Here is a 20,135-nt window from a genome sequence, read left to right as displayed (position 1 = left end):
TCATTCAGTTAAAATTTGATTCATTTACAATTTACAAATTGAATTTCAAAATTAAGTTCAAACATGTCCCATTTATCTTAATGAATAAATTTTTACCTCATTTATCTTAATGAATAAATTTTTACCAAGTCAAATATCAAGCTGCTCATAAATAGTTCAACTTGTTTGCAATTCTAACTATTGCTTAGATAGATTAAAGTCTTAAAAAATAAGGAAAGAAATATGAAAAATTAATAATTATAGGACGAAGGGGGAAACAGGAAAATGTGATAAGAGAGCGTGAGAGTACTTTGGTTATTTTCCAAAAATTTAACCACAGGAAAGTGTTGCAACATATTAAACATCGAAGGTATTGAGTGTAATTTTTTTAAAATTAACAGGTGGTACATTGAATTAAAGCTCATCTCATGCGTAGTTTAAAATTTATCGATTGTGTTGGGACCGAAACCAAGACAAACTATAGTCTCCCATAAGATTCAAACAACTCTTAAGTAATAGTTCAAATTGATACATTTTAAGGGACTGATAGGTAAATTTCCCTTCTTAGTAGAGAAGATGAAACAGTGAACTACCGGAGGGTTGCAAGATAGGAATATCATTTGCTTCATCTCCAACATGATCAAACAATGTTTGTTGCAACCAAGGAAAAGATAAAGAAAACTATACCAGGTTAAAAGGCACACTTATCCTGGAATCCGGCAAAATTCTAAATTACACTAAGGTCGGTCCTTGACTCGATCAAAATCCTAGGAAAAACAGAATAAATAACCCCCACCACCTGGGACAAAGAAGTGACAAAATTAAGCAGCTGGTGCAAGCAAGGGTGGTGTTGTCACTTAAAGCACTTGGCATCCAAAAGGCTCTCCCCCTCGAAGGGCTCGAAATCTTCTATCATCTGGTTGACCCTCTCCTTCTGGGCTTCATCCGATATGTCGACCTTGGTCCAATCATAAAGCTCCATGTCGTAGCATTCGTTGAGTACAAATTGGGGAATTTCGGGGCCACGGAAGAGCCAAAGTCCCTTCACCTTGAAGGGGGGCTCCGATCCAATAACCAACATCTTCCCAAAGGCATACTTGCGTACGAGGTCCATCCTTTGGAGAAATCCACTGACCTTGTTCAGTGTTACAAATGAAACAGTATTCTCATCATTGTACTTGTAATTGCAGAACCAGAGTGAGTATCCCTCGGGATCGTACATGTCCCAAAAACCTACAATCGGCAGAATTTTAGAAAACAGACACCATCATTTGAAGTAATGGGAGTTCTACCCCAGTTTTGTTGGAAACATGGATCTCCTAGACAGCTAGGTAGCAACATACTATATTTAGCAATCGATATTGAAGGCATCAAATCACTTCAGTAAACAGTGATCCAATATTATTGTCAGTTTAAAAGATGGACAAGCAACCAAAATACAAGTTCTTTTGTAAAACCAAAATGACTCAAGATATAAACAAAACACACAAAATGCACCGAGTAATTGCAAATTAAGAAAGTAAAAGCAGAAAATAAACATATACCTTTGATTGCAACTTCACGGAAATTGGTCTTGGTATTCGAGTAGAGCCTCTTCCACTCATCCAGTATCATTTTACTTGGGGGCAGTAGATCGAGAGGATTCTTAGGCTTGGGTTTTGGTGCCTCCTCCTCCTCGTCAGCTTCAGCTTTGGGCTTTTCTGGTTCCTTCTTGGCTTCTTTCTTAGGCTCATCTTTAGGCTTTGTTTTAGTAGCTTCTTTTGGCTGGGAAGGCTTCTTTGATGATGAAACAGGAGGGACCTTTTCTGTCTGCTTTACCTCACCCAATATCTTGCTGAAATTTGGTTGATTAACCATGGTCCAAAAGTATCTCTCAACATGAGGGAACTCGGAGGTAAAGCTCTTAGTCATGAGCACTGTGAATCCTAAATACAAGTTACATGTCATGATAATGTCAGCCAGGGTCACAGCATGCCCAACCAGGTAAGTGTTTGAAGCCAAATACGAGTTCAAGGCACCAAGAGCTCTTTTCAATGCAGAAATAGCAGCTTCTTCAGCCTTCAAACAAAACATATAAAGAGGATCAGACAAAAAGCTTCTGTGGTGTAATAAATTCAGATTAGCAAATCCCAAATTGCCTAAGATATGCCCATCGTTATTTGAAATACAGGTACGAAACATCAGGATGCCTCATGGAAATGAACCAAGATTCTTCTATGTCAGAACATATCTAGAACTCAGGTAAAGAATAGCAAACTTTTATTAGTTGAATAATAAAAATCCAGAAATTTGCAATCTTATATTAATCCAAAATTTTCACATTGAAAGACCTCCATCATGGAGAGGGGCTCTTTTAGTATGGACAACATTGGTAATTTGTCTTCTGTTCACAACAAACCCTACAAGTGGGGCACAATTGTCCTTACATTTTGCCACTATTCTCTCAAACAACATACTAGTATATACATTCTCCATTCCTTTTTTTTTTTTTCCAAAATCCATTTGGTGCACAAGATAAATCCAATAAATAGTACTGATCAGAAAATTAGGGGGAGGATATAAAAAAAAATCCAACAAGTAATGCAAAATAGACATAGTAACTATTGCAAAAAAGTCTTCCTACAAAATTCCATAAAACAATTGATCATGGTGAGACAATCTGACTTCATATATTTCAATAGAGCACAGTAGGAAAAACGAAAATTACAATCAGAGACACAGAGAGAGTTAACTAACCGGAGGAAGGTAAGACGCATATCCAAATCTTGGTCTAAACCAGATAAGCAAATTAGCATCAATCTCCAGTGAGGCAAAGTCAATCCATTGTTCAATATGCCCCTATAAAGCAATAATACCATGAGGACTATAAACCTAAACACTAAGAACGTTATAAAGTTCCATTTTTTCTTTATTACATGAACCAAACAAAGAAACATAAAATGACCCCTACTAACAATGGAATCTAAAGAATGAAAATCCCATGAAATTAAAGAAATAACAGTTAGTGGCTATGGTGAAATACAAAATCAAGATATCTTACATATTCTATTAGTGAAGAGCCATAAAGAGGACTGTCAGATTTCAAACGACAAACTGCAGCAATCCAGAAAAAATGTAAGTTAAAATGAAAATCAAATGAGGAATAAAGGGAAGTTGGGAATATGCTCTAACCATAACGGGCAATTGCATTGCTCTCAAAGATGGCACCATCTGGGGTCTCCAATACAGGAACCTACACATCAAGAATGGAGCATATTTTTATAATTGCACAATTAATATAAAATCCTGCTAGCTCAAAAAACTTCGTGTAACTTTTACCTTCCCAATAGGGTTCATCTTAATAAACTCTGGGGTTTTATTTGAAACTCCCATCTCAAAATTCTGGGCAAGTTCAACTTTGATGCCACAGTACTCTGCAGCAATGAGAGTCTTGAAAACATTTTTGCCTTTCCCTGCATGCAAGACCTAAAGACAGGCCATAACATGTTATAGATTTTCTTTGTAAAGGTGTTATATTTCTCTGAGTAAACAAATTCTGCCTCCATTGCAACATGCTATTGAAGAAGTACAAATTTTCATCAGCTATTCAGAGACTAAATTATTTCAAACATTTGGCAATACCTAAGAAGGATCAACTTCTTGTCTAAATCCTAGAAAATGGTAGCAGTTTAACATTCTAACAAACAATCCACGGATTGACAGTACCCAGTTGAAATACATTCTATAACCCATGTGATTTTGGAAAGACCTGAGAAAAATTCGGATTGAAGCAAAAAAACAACTTAAAGACCAGAAGAAATAACTGGAAAACAAAAGGAACAGGAAACGTATTAAAAAAACCACCGCAAACACCTTCAACAATGCTTGTTAGAACCTGTGAAAATATGATTCAGTTTTGTTCTGTTTGGCTCTTGAGAAATAGCCCGGAAATGCTGAGAAATATCAAAAAGACTGAAGGGGGTTAAAATAAAATCTTATTAGTTCAACATCCACACAAAAAAAAAATATCTTTTGATTTTATTCTATTTTCCTGGTAAAAAGGGAATAAGACGAAATCCAGATTAAAAGAGAAAAACAAGAGAACGAAGGCAGACAGAATTAGAAACCAAGTCAGTTATTGAGCAAAGATGCTATCACTGTCAAACTCGTTCACACAATCATGCAGCATACAGTAACCAAATCTAACACGCAGTCGGATCGAGATCGAAATCACTCACCAGCGCCATTGCTTATCGGAAAAACGTTTGCTTCTGATATCAGATCTGAATAACAAAAACAAAAGGAAGATGAAAATCTCAGAGAAAAGCTCCACAGAATTTGGCACTAGACAACACCAAACTGAAGTGCAACAAAAACAATAAGAACGCGAAATCTTGGAGAAAAATTCCACAGAATTTGGCAGCAGACGACGCGAAAATGAAGTGCCGCATATACATACATACGTACATACATACATATATATATAGAGAGAGAGAGAGAGAGAGAGAGATGAGCTGTACCTTAGTTCACTAGCGTTCTTCCGAAAGCAAGAGCTTTGCCAGGGGGAGAGAGAGACGGAGAGCGAGAAGATAGAAGTATATATATATAGGAGAGGCAAATCTAGGGTTCGTAGAGAGCGAGAATATATACCGTCAAGCCGTGAAGTTTCGCTGTTCGGCGAATCGGATTATTCGGTTTCGACATTTTCGGCCATTATTTTTCTTTTTCTCCTTAGAAATTGGCCCAGCTTTTGTGAGAGCTGAGCCCAATGGGCTTCTTCTAGTGGAATCCAATGCACGCTTCTCCAATTGGCCCAGTTTGATCGAGAATTCGGCCCATGGGCTTCCAGATAGGTCGTTAGTTTCGTCTCTGGTTGATTTAGGCATGTGGCCTTTCTCCTGTTAATGTCGAAAAATAAAATAAAAAAAACTCCATAAAATTTAAAAGTTTTTAAAACTTGAGTATTTTTAGTAATTTATTCTTAATTTATAAGAATAACTCATAACACATTAAAGCTTGGTTTTACATGATTTTTCATTGGTCGTCGGATGAATTAAGGGTATTCAAATTTTGTTGCATCTCGATCTACTCATAAAGTTTAATTGGTTTTTAGTCTAATCTAGTTCGAAATCAGTCACGATTGAAAATTAGTCGTAACTAATATAATATAACTATTTATTATTAATATACATATTGTTATCTTTGTAACAAAATAATATATTTATAATCGAAAAATCTTTAATTAAGTTGTTCCAAACCCAACAAGAAAGAGCACACTTAGAAGCCGTAAGATAGTCCATACATAAATAGTCTAATGTTTAAATTAAAAATTATAACACTTTTGAATCAATATTAATGGTCTATATTTTCTAAATGGAGACTTTCTTAATAATATAAAAGTTTAAGAGTTCGTGATAACTTTCATTGGTATTATAAAATTGATTAGAATTAAAATTTTTATAAATAATGCCAATAAATTTTAAATATCGAACTTTATCATGCTTGAATTTTAATCAAATCTTTCTCGTAAGAAAGAAGTCTTCAAGATCGAAAATAACATTTCTTGTTAGTGTTATTTTTTAAATTCTCTTGAAACTATGAGTTGTGTTAATCTTATCAACCATTGAAGTCAACCCAACGTGACTCGATCCCATGGTACGGTCTAATGCGACGGCCTATGAATTTAGTTAGTATCAATCCTTGAGGTCAACCTACCATGACTCGACCACATGGTAGGGCCTCACACAATGTGAATCCGACCCGCCTGACAATTATACACGGATCCATCTATTGACCCGTTTTAGAAATAAGGGCCCCGGACAAGGATGTCAGATTTTTATTTTTTTTTTCCCCTTGCCTTTTTGGTAAATAAGGACCACAGCATTGATGGCATATGCCTGGATTCATATAGGCCCACTATGAAATGGGATTGGGCCCCATTTGACACTGCCAAGCCCACTATCCTCCAAGTCCAACCAACGGTCCACGCTAACAATATATCACTGTTTTTGGTTAAAAATATAGCGTCCTGTGATATTGATCACTTGTCAAATTTCGATATTTTCACAGGTCATTGTCTTTACCTGCATTAGGCTTGTTGTCCAAAAGGGGCTCATATTTAAGGACACAAATTGAGGGTTATTCCGAGTAATAATAAATATCTATTTTAAGTAAAATACATTTATTGTATCTTGTTGTTTTTATATTTGAATAATTATATTAATTGATTAAATTGTTTATAGTTAAGAGCAATAGTTCAATTTACCCGAATTAATTGAACCTAACCGAGAATCGATAGGACTTATCAGTTCAATTAAGTTAATTTTTTTCAAAAGTTCGACTTTTTAGTTAGAATAACCGAACTAACTGAATCGACCAAACAAGGTTGTTAAAATTGTAAGAGGGTTTTCGATATATAAAATCGTAAAATCGAGTGCGATTCAACTTCAAAATCGTAAAATCCTAATAATTTTTTATGCAAAAAATCATAAAATCGTACCCGTAAAATCAGGAGTTTAACAACTACGCGACCAAATTTTAAAACGATATTGTTTTGATATTATTAAAACGACGTCGTTTTTTTCAATTTTTTGTATTTTTTATTGATTACTTTATTTTTTTACATTTATTTTATCTAATTAATTCGGTTCAATTCAGTTTATATTGTCAATCAATAAAATTGTCTAAATATTAAAACTATGACGCATTTATTGTTGCTTTGCTCAAGAGTTAGTATTTCCCATTTTTAAATTATGTAAAGACAAAAGAAAAGACTAAATTTAAGATATTACATACTAACTAATAAAATGTGTTGCATGGGGTAAGTTATAGTATTAGTCTCTGTATTTTCTAATAAATTAGTCATTATATTTTATTTTTTTGTTATCACAATTATTAAATTTTTAATTTTATTATTAAAATAAAAATAATATAAAATTGGGATGTCAAGTGAGAGAGAATTGGGATGTGATGATTGGGGTTTTGAATATTTTGATTTCTCATCCAATTATGCCAGTGAAAAATTATAATAAAAATCTAAGTTTAGTAATTGTAGTGATAAAATTTAAAATACAGTGATTAATTTATTATAAAATATAAAATTAAGAAGTTAAAATTGTAATTCAGCCCTCTATTTGACAACAAAAAGGAAACTCATAAGATATCAAATGCTAAGTATAAATTGAAGATTTTTTCGATAAAAAATAGCTAAAATTGCAAGGGATTTATGGAGAGCTTATGTTAGAAGTGAGCAACATTTTAATTCCATTGAAATAACCAAAAAAAAAAAAGGTTTGAAATTGACAATTCCTTTTGGTTCAACCTATAAATTAGTTCGATTCAATTTTTAACTCTGGCGATTCCAATTATCTTGGTTTAGTTTGGTCTCCATATCGAAAAAATTGAAATAATTGAACCGACCAAAATATAAAAAACAATATCGTTTTTACATTTTGTTATTTCAGTTTTTCAGCTTTTTAATTTTTTGGATTTTTTCAATTTTTTATTTTTTTTCATTTTGTAGTATATTTGATTTTTTTTATTTTTCAATTTTTTTAATTTGAAAATATATTCAGTCAGTTCAATCGAGTTTTTAATATAAATTTGATTTGTTCAATTTGAACAATTCAATTAATTTGGTGCTCACCCTTGGTTTATTTAGCATTTTTTTAATTGAATTTTTTTATTTTGTTATATTAATAAAATCTTGATATTATTTTGAAAGTAAATGATATAATCCTTACTTTGCGTTTATCATTTTGTTTTGTTTCTCTTAGTTCTCATTTCAAATAAAGAAAAACGAACACAAACATGAAAAATGACAACTTAAAAAGGCAGGTAAAATAATTAACCAAATTATATATGACATTTACAAAACATGAGATTATATATAAAAATGACTAATGAATAAGATTTTATAACCAATCCCAATAAATTTTTGAAATATTATTATTATTAATTTTAATTTAAAAAATTATTATTTTATGTTAAAATAAAAATCAATTTAATGTAGATAGAACTCGCTAAACAAAAGTCTAGAACCAAGAGGTTGCATAAAAGCCCCAGAAGGGGCACAAGAAAAAACTCAAAAAGAGTTCAAGAGATTTATCGAACAAACTTTACGAGAACTCTCAATCAAACTTATATTTTAAGACATAATAGAAAGACTCTTTGAGAGACTTGAAGGTCTCTCGGAGACCCTTCAATATCATACTTTGACGAAAATAACTCAATTTACTTTCAAAATTTGTATGTTACAAGTCTAGGCAAAGGTATGGGTTAAGCCTCAAAAGTGGTAAATCCTCACATTTATAAGTATAAATTGATTTCTCCCATTTGGGTATCCAAAAAATCTTGTTAAAATTGAACTATAGTTTTCACTTGAACTAATTTATGCATAGAAGAATTTATCTTCCAAAAAATACCTCATCTCCTCTTATTACCTTCTATCTTTTAGACTCTTAAATGCTCAAGAAGCCATTCATAGATATAAATTAAATTATGATATTTCAATAATAATTAATAAAAGATATTAATATTTAAAATAAAATATAATAATTATTTATTTAATACTTTTTTAACCATGATATTAAAGAGAACCATGAACATTCACTTAAAGCCCATTAAAATTATCTTTTTGGGGACAATGACAAGAACGAAGTGAGGGTGGCGATTAAATTACGGCTGTGCCCCCGGGTATGTTTCCCATATTACAAAAGTGCATTCAGAAGATTGAGGCCGTGAATAACGTGAGTCCACAGGTGGGCCCCCCTTATGATCCAATCCGCCCGCATATTCCCCACTTGCTCTCGGCGGTAATATGAATAAATAAACAAACAAATAATTTTAGATGAGAATTTATATTTAATAATTTTAGCCATTCGGCTCATTTCGCTTAGTCTCGCGAGGGATCTAATCTACCGAATGTGCTGTGAATCCATCTTATCATACTTGGTTTTATTATACGGTTGTTGTCGAGAGAAAAAAACCTTTTCCGGCAAAAATAATATTGATAATTAAAAAAATTAAATTATTTAAGAAAATTTATTGACTTATTCCTTGACATTTTCTCATAATTAATATTTGTTAATTAAGATATAGATTACAAAAATAGAATATAAAAAATATTTTTATGATATTTATTAATTTTTTTTAATAATCATTAGATAAATTTATCTCTTTCTCTCCAGATAAATTTATTTTGAACCTTACAAATAAAAAAAAATGATACATATATTATTTAGTATATTTTAAATAATTTAATAAAAATCTTAAAATAAAAATATTTAAATCTTATTTTAATATAATTTTATCTTACTTATTTTAACGAATAATACATTAAATAACATATTTTCCTAAAACATCGATGTTTCCTTCAAAAAAAAAAAAAACAAAACATGACTAAAGATAAGTTACAACAAGTACAGTAGTAGTAAAGTTTTTATTTTTTTTTGTGTTGAAAGTCATGCCTTAAAATTAAGAAATAAATTTAATTTTTCAACAAAATATGTTAGAGATATTTTTAAATATATAATTAATTATTTACTAAAATAATAAAGTAAATGTGCGTTTGATTTGAATTATTTTTCATAAAAAATATCATATCAATGAAAAAAATTTCATACTTGCATTTTTGATTGCTTAACATTTTTTATAAAAAATTTTCAAGGGAAGCTTTTTATCGAAAATGTTAAGCAATCAAACACGGTATCGAAAATTTTCTATTGATGTTCCATTTTTCATAAAAAATAATTTTAATTCTACATATTTATCATAAAAAATGTGTAATTATTACATATATTTTTTATAAAAACAATCAAACATTCGTAATTTTTCTATGAAAAAATATGTGTATGGTATAAGTATTTAAAATTTATTTTCATAAAATTAATTTTTCAAAAGGGTGGGGTAATTTTTATTTTTTAGACAATCATTATTTAGAATTAAATTGTAGACAATACAATTAAATACACCATAAAATATAACTTTTCATCGAATGAACTCCAAAATATTATTAACTAATATTAAAAGTTCTCATTAAAATCGAGATTCATTTACTTTTAGGAGTGACTCAGATAGTGATTAATATTTAATAATTTAATAAATGAATAAATATGTCTTAGTGCTTTTGAGTAGTTATGATATAATGTTATCCTATTACTTGGTAATTATGATTTAATTATATTTTATTATATATTTAGACCTAATTATCAATCTAATCACGCAATAACAGATGGCAAAGACATAATTGTATATCAATGTGCTGACGTGGCACGTTGAATTGTTTTACAAAGTTATTTTATTAATTTTATTTGTAGGGATATTATATCATATCATTCCCATTCCCATGCTTGTAATTAAGAAAGGGGCAGTAGCGTGCGAGCCCCTATTATTATAATATTGTTGCGTACTTGCAGCCAGGGAGTGACGTAGCAAGCCACCTGGCAAAATCTGATTCGGTGATAATGCAGCGCGGTGCCCAACGCGATATTGGCACGCAATCGAGAGATTTCCTTGTCGGCCCTGGCCTGGCGCATCTCAACGGTAGTACCCTGATGATCACGTGACAAAAACACATAATTTACAAATATAATTAAAATAACAACGAATTTATAAAAAAATAAATTAATTACACACAATTAAATTTTAGAGTATGTAATACATAAATGTTAATAAAGAATTAGCTAAGAAGTGAAAAGTTAAAAGACTATAAGTGACCATAGGAGAAATACTTGATCCTTTCATAAGATTTTTGTTTTCGATATTATAAGAGGAAAAAACAACGTTGCTATGGGTAGAAACCTCGTAGAGAGATTTATAGAATAAAATCTAAATGATCAAAACACCCTCAACTGCATAGCTCAGCCCTTGTCTCTCTATTTTTTTTCCTCCCATGGAGGATCTGCGCATGGAGCCCTCGCCTCCCTTCTCTTTGCCTTCTCTGCGCGACTGCGACCGCTGACTGTCACGCCTCGCCTCGCTCGTTCCAATGACTGTCGACGAGGCGATGAGCGAGGCGAGGCGCAACGGTCGACGGTCGCATGGAGAAGACTAGAGAGAAAAGAGGCGAGAGCTCTGCAAAACAGCCATGAGAGAAGGGAGAGAGAAGAGAGGCGAAGGTAAGCGAGGGCAACTGGGTCATTTTGACCCCATTTGGTAAGCCTGTTGGTAAGAGCGTCAGGCAATGTAGAATTATTCGGGCATAAAATCAATTTTGGTCACTTTGCACGACACAACAGCCATCACTGGGGCTTTCCTCTACTGATCCTTCCATCCATAGCCACTAGTGGATATGTCTCACCACCACCCCAACACCTCGTCGCGTATGTTTTTCACCTCCAATGACAAAATGTTTGCTGCCACAATCTATGTGCTCACTCCACCGAAGAACGTCACCTTCTTTTATTGGTCAACACGAGTCACTTGACAAGTTAACAAGATACATAATTGACTTAAAAATATATAATTTAATAATAAAATTAAAATAACAAAAAAATTAAATTATTACACAAAAAACTATAAAAATATAAAGATTAAATTATAAATTTAACCACCATTTTATATGTTCACTATAGCCAATATTAAGATGGGTAAGGGTAATTATATTTTGAATAATATTAAAATTTGTTAATAATGATATTATTAATTATTTATCATATTTTTATTAAAGAATGTGTTATATAGAAGAAATAATGATATATAGTCTCTTTAGGTTTGTCTACTAGGAAGCTGTCACATAATTGATGGTATTGTAATTAGCAACGACTTTTAATATTATTTTTATATTTACAAAAATTATATATAATTAAGGCGCATCTTCCGAAAAGTAACGTATACTGACGATGGTGATTGATATTACTATTTAATTTTGTAAGTCAAAGACTAATGAATGGCCATAACTACTTTAAGGTCCACATTCAGGGGTTCCAAGCTCCTGCTATACATACACGTGACGAATCAAACAATATCAAGCCCCTGGGCGCATTCATCAGCCCCCGCTAAAATATTTAGTTAGTTGGGTGACGTCTCGGTTAAATAAAAAAATATAATTGGTCGAAAATTGTTGATTCCATTTAATTTAAGTTTTAAGTTACTTTAGTTTGATTTTTAAGTGTAATAATTTTAGTTATTTTAGTTTAATTAGAGATAGTCAAGTGTTTTGGTTTAAGTTAAAATAATTAAATTGAATCGGTTGAAATTATTAATTTGGTTTAATTCAATTCATTTAAATTGTAAATTAAATTAAATTAATTTAATTTTTAAATTTGATAATTTTAATTATTTAGTTTCGTTTTGATCTGTATATTAAAAAAATGAAATAATTGAATCAATTAAAATATTAAAAATGATGTCATTTTTACATTTTATAATTTTATTTTTTTCTATTGATTTAAATTTTTTAATTTGAAAATTTATTCAATCAATTGACTTCAATTTTTAACATAAATTTAATTTATTCAATTTAAACAAATTGGTCAATTAAGCCATCAAATGCTCAACCATAGGGGGGAAAGAGCAAAAGACAAATAAAGTGTAATATTTCTTTTTAGGGTAAATAGGAAAAAAAATATTTTATGAATTTATAAATTTATCTAAATGTTTCAATTTTAATAATTTTATTTCAATTGATTTAATTATGTGTAATTTATCTAATAACTGAAATTAATTTAAGAGATATGTGTCATTACTCATGTAGCACGCCACTTGTTATAAAAAAAAAAAAAATATTTGAGTAAAACTCACGTATACATTTATGAAAGAAAATAAAAATAAAATTGTTTATGTGAGTCCAAGGTTATTAAAATTATAAAATCGTAAAAGGGTTTTCGACATGTAAAATCGTAAAATCGAGTATAATTCAACTTCAAAATCGTAAAATCATAAGGATTTTCAATGCAAAAAATCGTAAAATCGTATCCCGTAAAATCGAGAGTTTAACAAGCGTGTGAGTCTCACTCATATGTATACATGTAGATTCTCACTTTTATATTTTTTTTATAATAGATGTATTATCACATCAATAATTACACACGTATATTAAATTAATTTCAAGTATTGAATAAAATATATCTAATCAAATGAATTGGGATTCTCACTTTTGTCCATCTTTTTTACCGACCTCCAATTATCTGGGGCCCCCGTGTTGCACTCAGCAAGTAATCTTTACCTTTTGCATTGTTAAGTTAGCCTTCCTCTCTAAATCTTTTTATTTTACCAATAAGAGAACCACTTAGAATGAATTGGACAATCTTAAATAATTTTGAAACAGGTTTGAGTAGGCTTGCCGTGCAAACACCACATCACCGCCTAGTCATCATGTCCAAAGTCATATAGGACCCCCTAGAATCCCTTAGAATCTTCGGGGCTCTTCTTGACAACATCTAGGTCCTTGCTTTAAGCTTTGGTATCCATCGTCTAGCTATATTATGCCCAATTGAGTCGTGTATCGTGCCATTGGGGCCCTACGGTGGCGCTGCCGTGGCCCCAGCGTGGCCCAATTGTTTATCATTCGCCCTAGTTGCATTATTCATATGCGCCGTGATTATGCTTATTTGGATAAGTGTGGAAATCATCATTCCCTTCTCGGCTTAATTCTCGTGCACTCCTCTTCATGGCTTGCCCCAGATGGCAAAAGTCTCATATCCGCCGTCCCTAGTGCATGATTTGAAAGGAAATCCACCAGTCTCTAGATCTAGCGTCATATTTCTGCACGACACGTCATCAAATTTGATTGCTGTGTTGGTACATTTATTTTGAGAGCATGCTATCTATTTTGCGTAATTAATTAATTTATTTTTGATGTGCTTACACAAGTAGGGTACAACTCATGACAGGTTCAAGAAGAGAGACCCAAAAAGGAGACCAAAGAGACCATTTTCATAAAAAAAATATTATTGATATACCTTTATATATATTTTTAGCTACATAAAAGTGTATTAATAATAAAAAAATTTCTCATGAGGTGAGGTGCATAAAAGCGCGTGAAGGGCATGTGAGGCGAAGATTATTTTAGTCATAATACCTCCTTATATTGCTCAAGATGTATAAAAAAGTTATATGTCTAGCATGATTTTTTCGATAAAACAGTCTATGAAAACCCTCTTGGGGGGCCTCTTTCATCTCCCAGACATAATTTTTGGGAAACCCTCTAGGTTATGGTTCGTCAAGGTCGACTCTAAGGTTATATTTTCAAGGCAGTCGCTTAGAGCCCCCACCAAGATCAGTTCTAAGCCCATTTCATAAATAATAAAAAAAAGGCAAGAAGATTGTATAAAATAATGAAAATAAGGCAAAATTTCCTATCTTATACAAAATACATGGATACTCCTCTATTTGTCAGTCTTGTTGTCTATAAATATGAAGTCATTCATCTAATTGAGATACGTTTAGAACTCTATTAAGACTATACTTGTACTGATAAGATATCATATTTTTATAGTAGAACTAACTTCTTAAGGAGCAGTTCTAATTATTTTAAAGTTATCTTATTTATTTTAAAATTCTTGGATTACTAAGGGTTGTGATATTCATCCTTAAAACTATTTTAATTATTTTAATGCAAATGCTCCTTGGATTGTTTGAAAACATTGTAAAAAAAATTCATTTCATCGTAATATAACAATTAAAACTTATTTGTTTCGAAGAACCTTAATAGAAAGTCGGTAGGGCTAAGTAGAAGAGGTCATCGAAAAATGGCTTCAAAAGGGTCTTCGATTGTCTAAAGTTGTAGAATGATCTTCCAACCTGCAAGGTAAAAGATAGTCAGAAGACAAGTATTGGATCGATTTAGTACCCAGCCAACCAATTTACTCAAATTGAACAAATAAAAAAAATCAACCAAAAAAATTAAAAACCAAAAAATTAGTCAACAAATGATATTGTTTTTGATATTTTGATCAATTCAGTTAGTTTGATTTTTTAAATACGAAAATGAAATCAAATTGAAATAACCAAAATGCACAAATTTAAAAATCAAATCGAATCAAAATACAAATTGCATGGTATCAAACTATCAATTTCGATTTGTTTAGTTTAATTATTTTGATTTAATTAAAATATTATTCGCTCGTCGTCTAAAATATCATTTTTATTTTAATAATAATACGTATGGCTATGGTAAGGATTAAATAATAATAAATATATATATTTTTAAATAAATTATATTTTATTACAACTTATTTCTAGCTTGTAAACAATTTTATTAGATAACAAAGCCATCTACTTAGAAGTATTTAATCATTAAATACAAAATACTCATTAAAACTTAGCTATTAAAGAGTATGATTTACTAAACAATAACCCAATTTAACGAACACAATTGCTTTCAAATAACAAATTAATAAAGCCGCCGATTTTTGAAAGGGATTGCTATCGGCAGGTGCAATAATGATGCTCTGTCGACAGCTTTGGTGTCGAATCCGCTTTTATTATTATTAAAATATAAAATATGATATAAATTAAATTAAAAATAAAAGTTAAATAAAAAAAGTAATATATTCCATCCATGGCCACCGGCAACTAACGACGTCGTTTACTCCCCTCACATTATTATTAACAATTCCAAATGTGAACGCGGCGCCACGTGTGGGGATCTGAACGTACGCTGCCACGAGGGATGCAATCTTTATAAAATATAAAATAAAATTACCTTCAACGGCTATAATGATTTTATATTTAAATACATAATAACATATTATTAAATTGTTAACATAGAGTCAATAAGATACCAGAATGGAAAATCAAAAATTATTATTTTATATAATTAATCATTTTAATTTAATAAAAAAATTCATATTTTGATGACGATTGAAATTTATCACCATCACTTTTGTCTAGAGTCAATTTAAAATCTTCATATTAGAGTGTGTTTGATGATTGTCTCTTAACCCAAAATTGTCCAAAACTTGTTCAACCTGTAAGGTAAGATTCAATCTCCCATTACACACTATGACGGTAGAATTAGACTTAATTTAAAAAAAATAAAAATAATCATACATAATAAATGACGTGACATAATTTTAGATTTCATGTATTTATATAAGCCTAATATGAGAAATGAGAAAGTCACGATTGTATCACATGGGCAGTCAAATTTGAGTGTGATTATAAAATTTATTTTTTAATCATATATTTTTTATTTTGACTAATATTATTGTAAAAAAAAAAAAAGAAGTAAGCTTCTTACCTTAATTCTATCAGTGTGTAGTGTGAGTCCTTATCTTCGTCATATACGATCAAGTCTAATATCGTAAGTGAGTTTGTATTTGAACTATGATTGCATCCTATAAACACCAACAACGAAGGGTGTCTCTAGTGTCGATCCAACAGAGTTGGAGGTCTTAGGTAAAAGGATTTTTTGAGGCCTTCGAGCATTAATTTTTTTATAAAAAAAAACATAATACATTTTTTTACATAAATATTTTATTATTTTATTAAGTAAAAAATAAAATTCAATCAACTATAAAATATAATAATCTCTTAATAATAATAAATTTTCAACTAAAATACAATGTCTCAGATATAAGAAAAAAAAATCAAACAACTTACAATAATAAACAAAATAAAACAAAACTTAATTTTTCTTGAAACTTTAAGAAAATCAGTGTAGCATCCCAAAAATTTAGAGACAAGTAAAAAAAATAATAATAAATTTGGGTGTTTGAGATATTTTAGAGTATTTAGAGATTTTTGAAAAAAAATACTTATCTATGTTGTTTTGAGGAAATAGGAAATTAAGGTAATTAATTAGTTTAATTGAGAGTATTTATGAAAATTATGGAATAAATTAATAAAAATAATAGGGATAATGCTAATAATAATAAAAATGTGTAAATTAAATTAAATTAACTTAACTTAAATTAATAAACTAATATATAAATATATATATATAATACATATACATATATACTTATATGTAATGTGCGTGGCCCCCAAACATGCTACAGGGGCCAATTTCGCTGGAAATAAAAATAGAGAGAGAGAGGGAGAGGTTGCAAGAGAAAGAGCAATGAGCTGAGAGATAGAGAGAGAGATAGCTCGAAGGCCAATCGACCATGGCAGCCATTGCCAAGGCCGACGAGGAAGAGCAGCGGCAGGCCAGCGTCGATGCTGGGAGGAAGAAAAGAAGAGAAAGAAGAAAGAAAAGAAAAATGAAAAGAAGAAAAGGAAAAGAAAAGGGGAAGCATGGCGTTGCAGGAGTAGAGGCGGGAGAAGAAAGGAAGGAGAAGAAATAAAGGAAAATAAAATAAATGAGAGAAAATAAAAAGAAGGAAAATAAGGGAAAAATAAAGGAATTTTAGAATTTTTCGGCATGAAAAATGATCAGCAAAATATTTTACTTTGCAATACGAGCACAAGAGAGGTCGGAATCAGTTGATTTCAGTCAAGCTCCTAACCCTCTCCTCGCTTTATTTATTTCTTGTGAAAGTGTTCGAGATTTCTTGTATTTTAAACCTTCCCTCATCTTGATTCGGTTCCACGCATTAATAATAATAATCCGCATGGTAACCACCATATGACTCATATTTTATTAATGAGTTTATTATTAATAGAATGAGCTAAGTGAGGATATCTTGGTGTCTTTCATTTTGACTGTTACAGAGCTTCGTATCGCTCCGTTTTCCTTGGGAATGATGTCGAACCCGATGTGTTAGGTTCTTAGAAGAGTCAGTATGATTTATGGGGTTATGTTAAAGACTTTAATTGGAAAAGTAAGTGGTTCATTTCCATGTTTATTAGAGATGAGAATGAGAACGGTATTATAATGTTCATGGGATTATATACATGTAGAGTTATGGAGAAATGTACTGTAACGTTAAGTTTAGAAGATATAAAGTTAATAGTGTCAGTAAGTGTGTCTAAGGGTATGGGGTACAAAGCCACTGATTGTTGACCGTAGGTCGTGGCAGTAGATGGTTAGATGTATGGGCGCCAGTCATCGACTGTTACGATAAGCACTAGACGGGCTAGAAGAGCTGGTGCTACCAAATTTCTGCCTTGGCTTGTGCATATCATGATGTGTGTGTTGCATTGGGTTGCATTCATTTGGGGACATGCTTTGTGTGTGATGGGATGTGTGAGCATCTACATGACCCGGTTGGTCTAAGAGTTAACCTGAGTTCTCTAGGTGAGCCAGTGCATTTAGAGACATTTCGCATGTGTGAATTCTTATGTGTGGGCATAGCATAGCCTGATGCTTGGTTTATGGGGGCCTTGCCATCACGTTTATGCTACAAAAGTCGTTGCATTTCTTATTGGTTGCACTGCATGGTGAGAATGTGCGGTTTTAAGTGTTGAGTATGGTGCTGGACATGGCCACGGTGAGACCCATGGCGGCGTGGTCCATGATAAGACCAGGGGTTAGAGTCCCACGGCAATAATAAGACCGGGGGTTAGAATCCCACGGCAATAATAAGATCAGGAGTTAGAGTCCCACGGCAATAACAAGACCGGGTGTTAGAGTCCTACGACAACGGCATGATAAGACGATATGATGACAGGAGAGAGCATGTTTGGAATAGAGGTGATATGGTAGCCTATAAAAGGCTGCCAACATGTTTGTATGCGGGACTTTGGTGCCAATGTATGGCTTATGTGGGCCCCAAGAACCCTTTTATGTGTAGTTGATTTTATGTTATGCATTTAGAAGTAAGGCACGTATGGATCATGATATGGTGTGGTTGCATTGACATGAATTGCATGGGATGTTGGGAAGAGTCCTATCTTAAACCTATAGCCTTCCTTTCATGAGATTGCTGAGTCTCGCGACTCACATTTGCTTTCCATCATTCTAGATAAGAGAAACGCCTAAGATAGCAAGTACATTCAGCGGGGTTTTGGTCCAAGCCGTCATATCATGGTAGCAAGTGCAAAGCTCTCCTAAAACTAGATTCTGGGTGTCGTGTGTCTGGATAAGAGTAATGTTTTATGTTTGTGAGATGGAGGTATGTTATGTAGGCCTAGGTGGGCCCAAGTTGTGAATGATTAGGTAAGAATGACTATTAAATGACTTGTGATAAAGAGTAATGGTTTCTAAAAGAGTCGTGTAAGAGTTTTAGTTTATGATATTGTTCGATATCATTTAAATAATGACATTCTCACGAATCCTCTATCTACGATAGGGGCTCTGGGAGGCAGGCCGTTTCAATCAGTGCCAACAAAAAACTATACATTCATGAGATATTGGGGAGGGAATGTGGTTTTATGGGATATTGGGGTTTGAGAACACCATAGTAGGTTAAAAATTGGAAAATGTTGAATGGAAGTGAAAAAAATTATAATGTTTTGTACTTAATTTTTTAAATAAAATATTAATTATTAAAAAATAAAAAATATATACATAAATATTATAATTTTTTAAAATTTCGGACCTTGTAATTTTAGGTGCCTAATGTGTCATGATATATATGGCTTAAGAGGAAGGTGGGGTGTCTCGTCAACCATTAGACTACTAAAATAAGAAATAAAAATTTGGCAGTGGTTGTAAAGTAAGACGTGCAACCGGTGTTTATTTAATATATATAAACATAAAAAGTAACATTTGCAAATGTAAAATACTTATATCATATGTTAGTTAACAATTAAACAACTCATTTGTCGTCATAATATTTATCTCTATTTAACTCTAGTTATTATTAGTTAATATTTTAAAATATTACAAAATATGATAGATTTATCATTAATTGATATTTAAATAATTAGATGTTATAATATCATATATATTTTTATATTTTTTTCTCAGGCAACTCATTGCAAATCTTTTTATTTTTTTACTTGGAGTGTATGAATTTTATTTGATTAATTTTCAAGAACGTGTGACATTCCCCCTTAGTGCATTTACTAGATAAATCTGTATGTAAAGACAATCTATATACATGTAGAACTGAATATTTAGTGTAGTCTATGAGGATCTTGGCTTCCAACGTTATTATTGTTTTCTAACTAAATACTATTTTTCAGCCATAAATCTATCTTTTAAGTCATTGCACTAATTCAACTCATCAAGTTCTTGGCCACTACTTTGTTTCCTTATTAATATAATTGTAATTATATAATATGCAAGTAAATAACATATTGTATAGATGCAGCCTCTTTGTATTGTATTATTATATATATATTAATTAGAGACAAATAATATTTATGTTAAATTAAAATAATCAAATCAAATTAATTGAAATTAT

At 31.4% G+C, this 20,135-nt stretch overlaps 1 protein-coding gene across 1 annotated transcript; it reads right to left on the bottom strand.

Annotated features, from left to right (window-relative positions):
* Positions 1-449: 449 nt before the first annotated feature.
* On the bottom strand, positions 450-4,599 carry LOC127802500 (elongation factor 1-gamma). Its single transcript, XM_052338337.1, has 8 exons — positions 4,479-4,599; positions 4,197-4,241; positions 3,298-3,444; positions 3,151-3,211; positions 3,020-3,072; positions 2,716-2,817; positions 1,524-2,037; positions 450-1,212 (listed from the first exon to the last, which is right to left on the bottom strand). The coding sequence occupies exons 2-8, from the start codon at positions 4,203-4,205 to the stop codon at positions 833-835; spliced, it is 1,266 nt and encodes a 421-aa protein (XP_052194297.1). The 5' UTR covers positions 4,206-4,241; positions 4,479-4,599; the 3' UTR covers positions 450-832.
* Positions 4,600-20,135: the final 15,536 nt, after the last annotated feature.

Source organism: Diospyros lotus, chromosome 5 (assembly GCF_014633365.1).
Source record: "Diospyros lotus cultivar Yz01 chromosome 5, ASM1463336v1, whole genome shotgun sequence".
Lineage (NCBI taxonomy): Eukaryota > Viridiplantae > Streptophyta > Magnoliopsida > Ericales > Ebenaceae > Diospyros > Diospyros lotus.
This window is presented reverse-complemented; position numbering and strand designations above follow the sequence as displayed.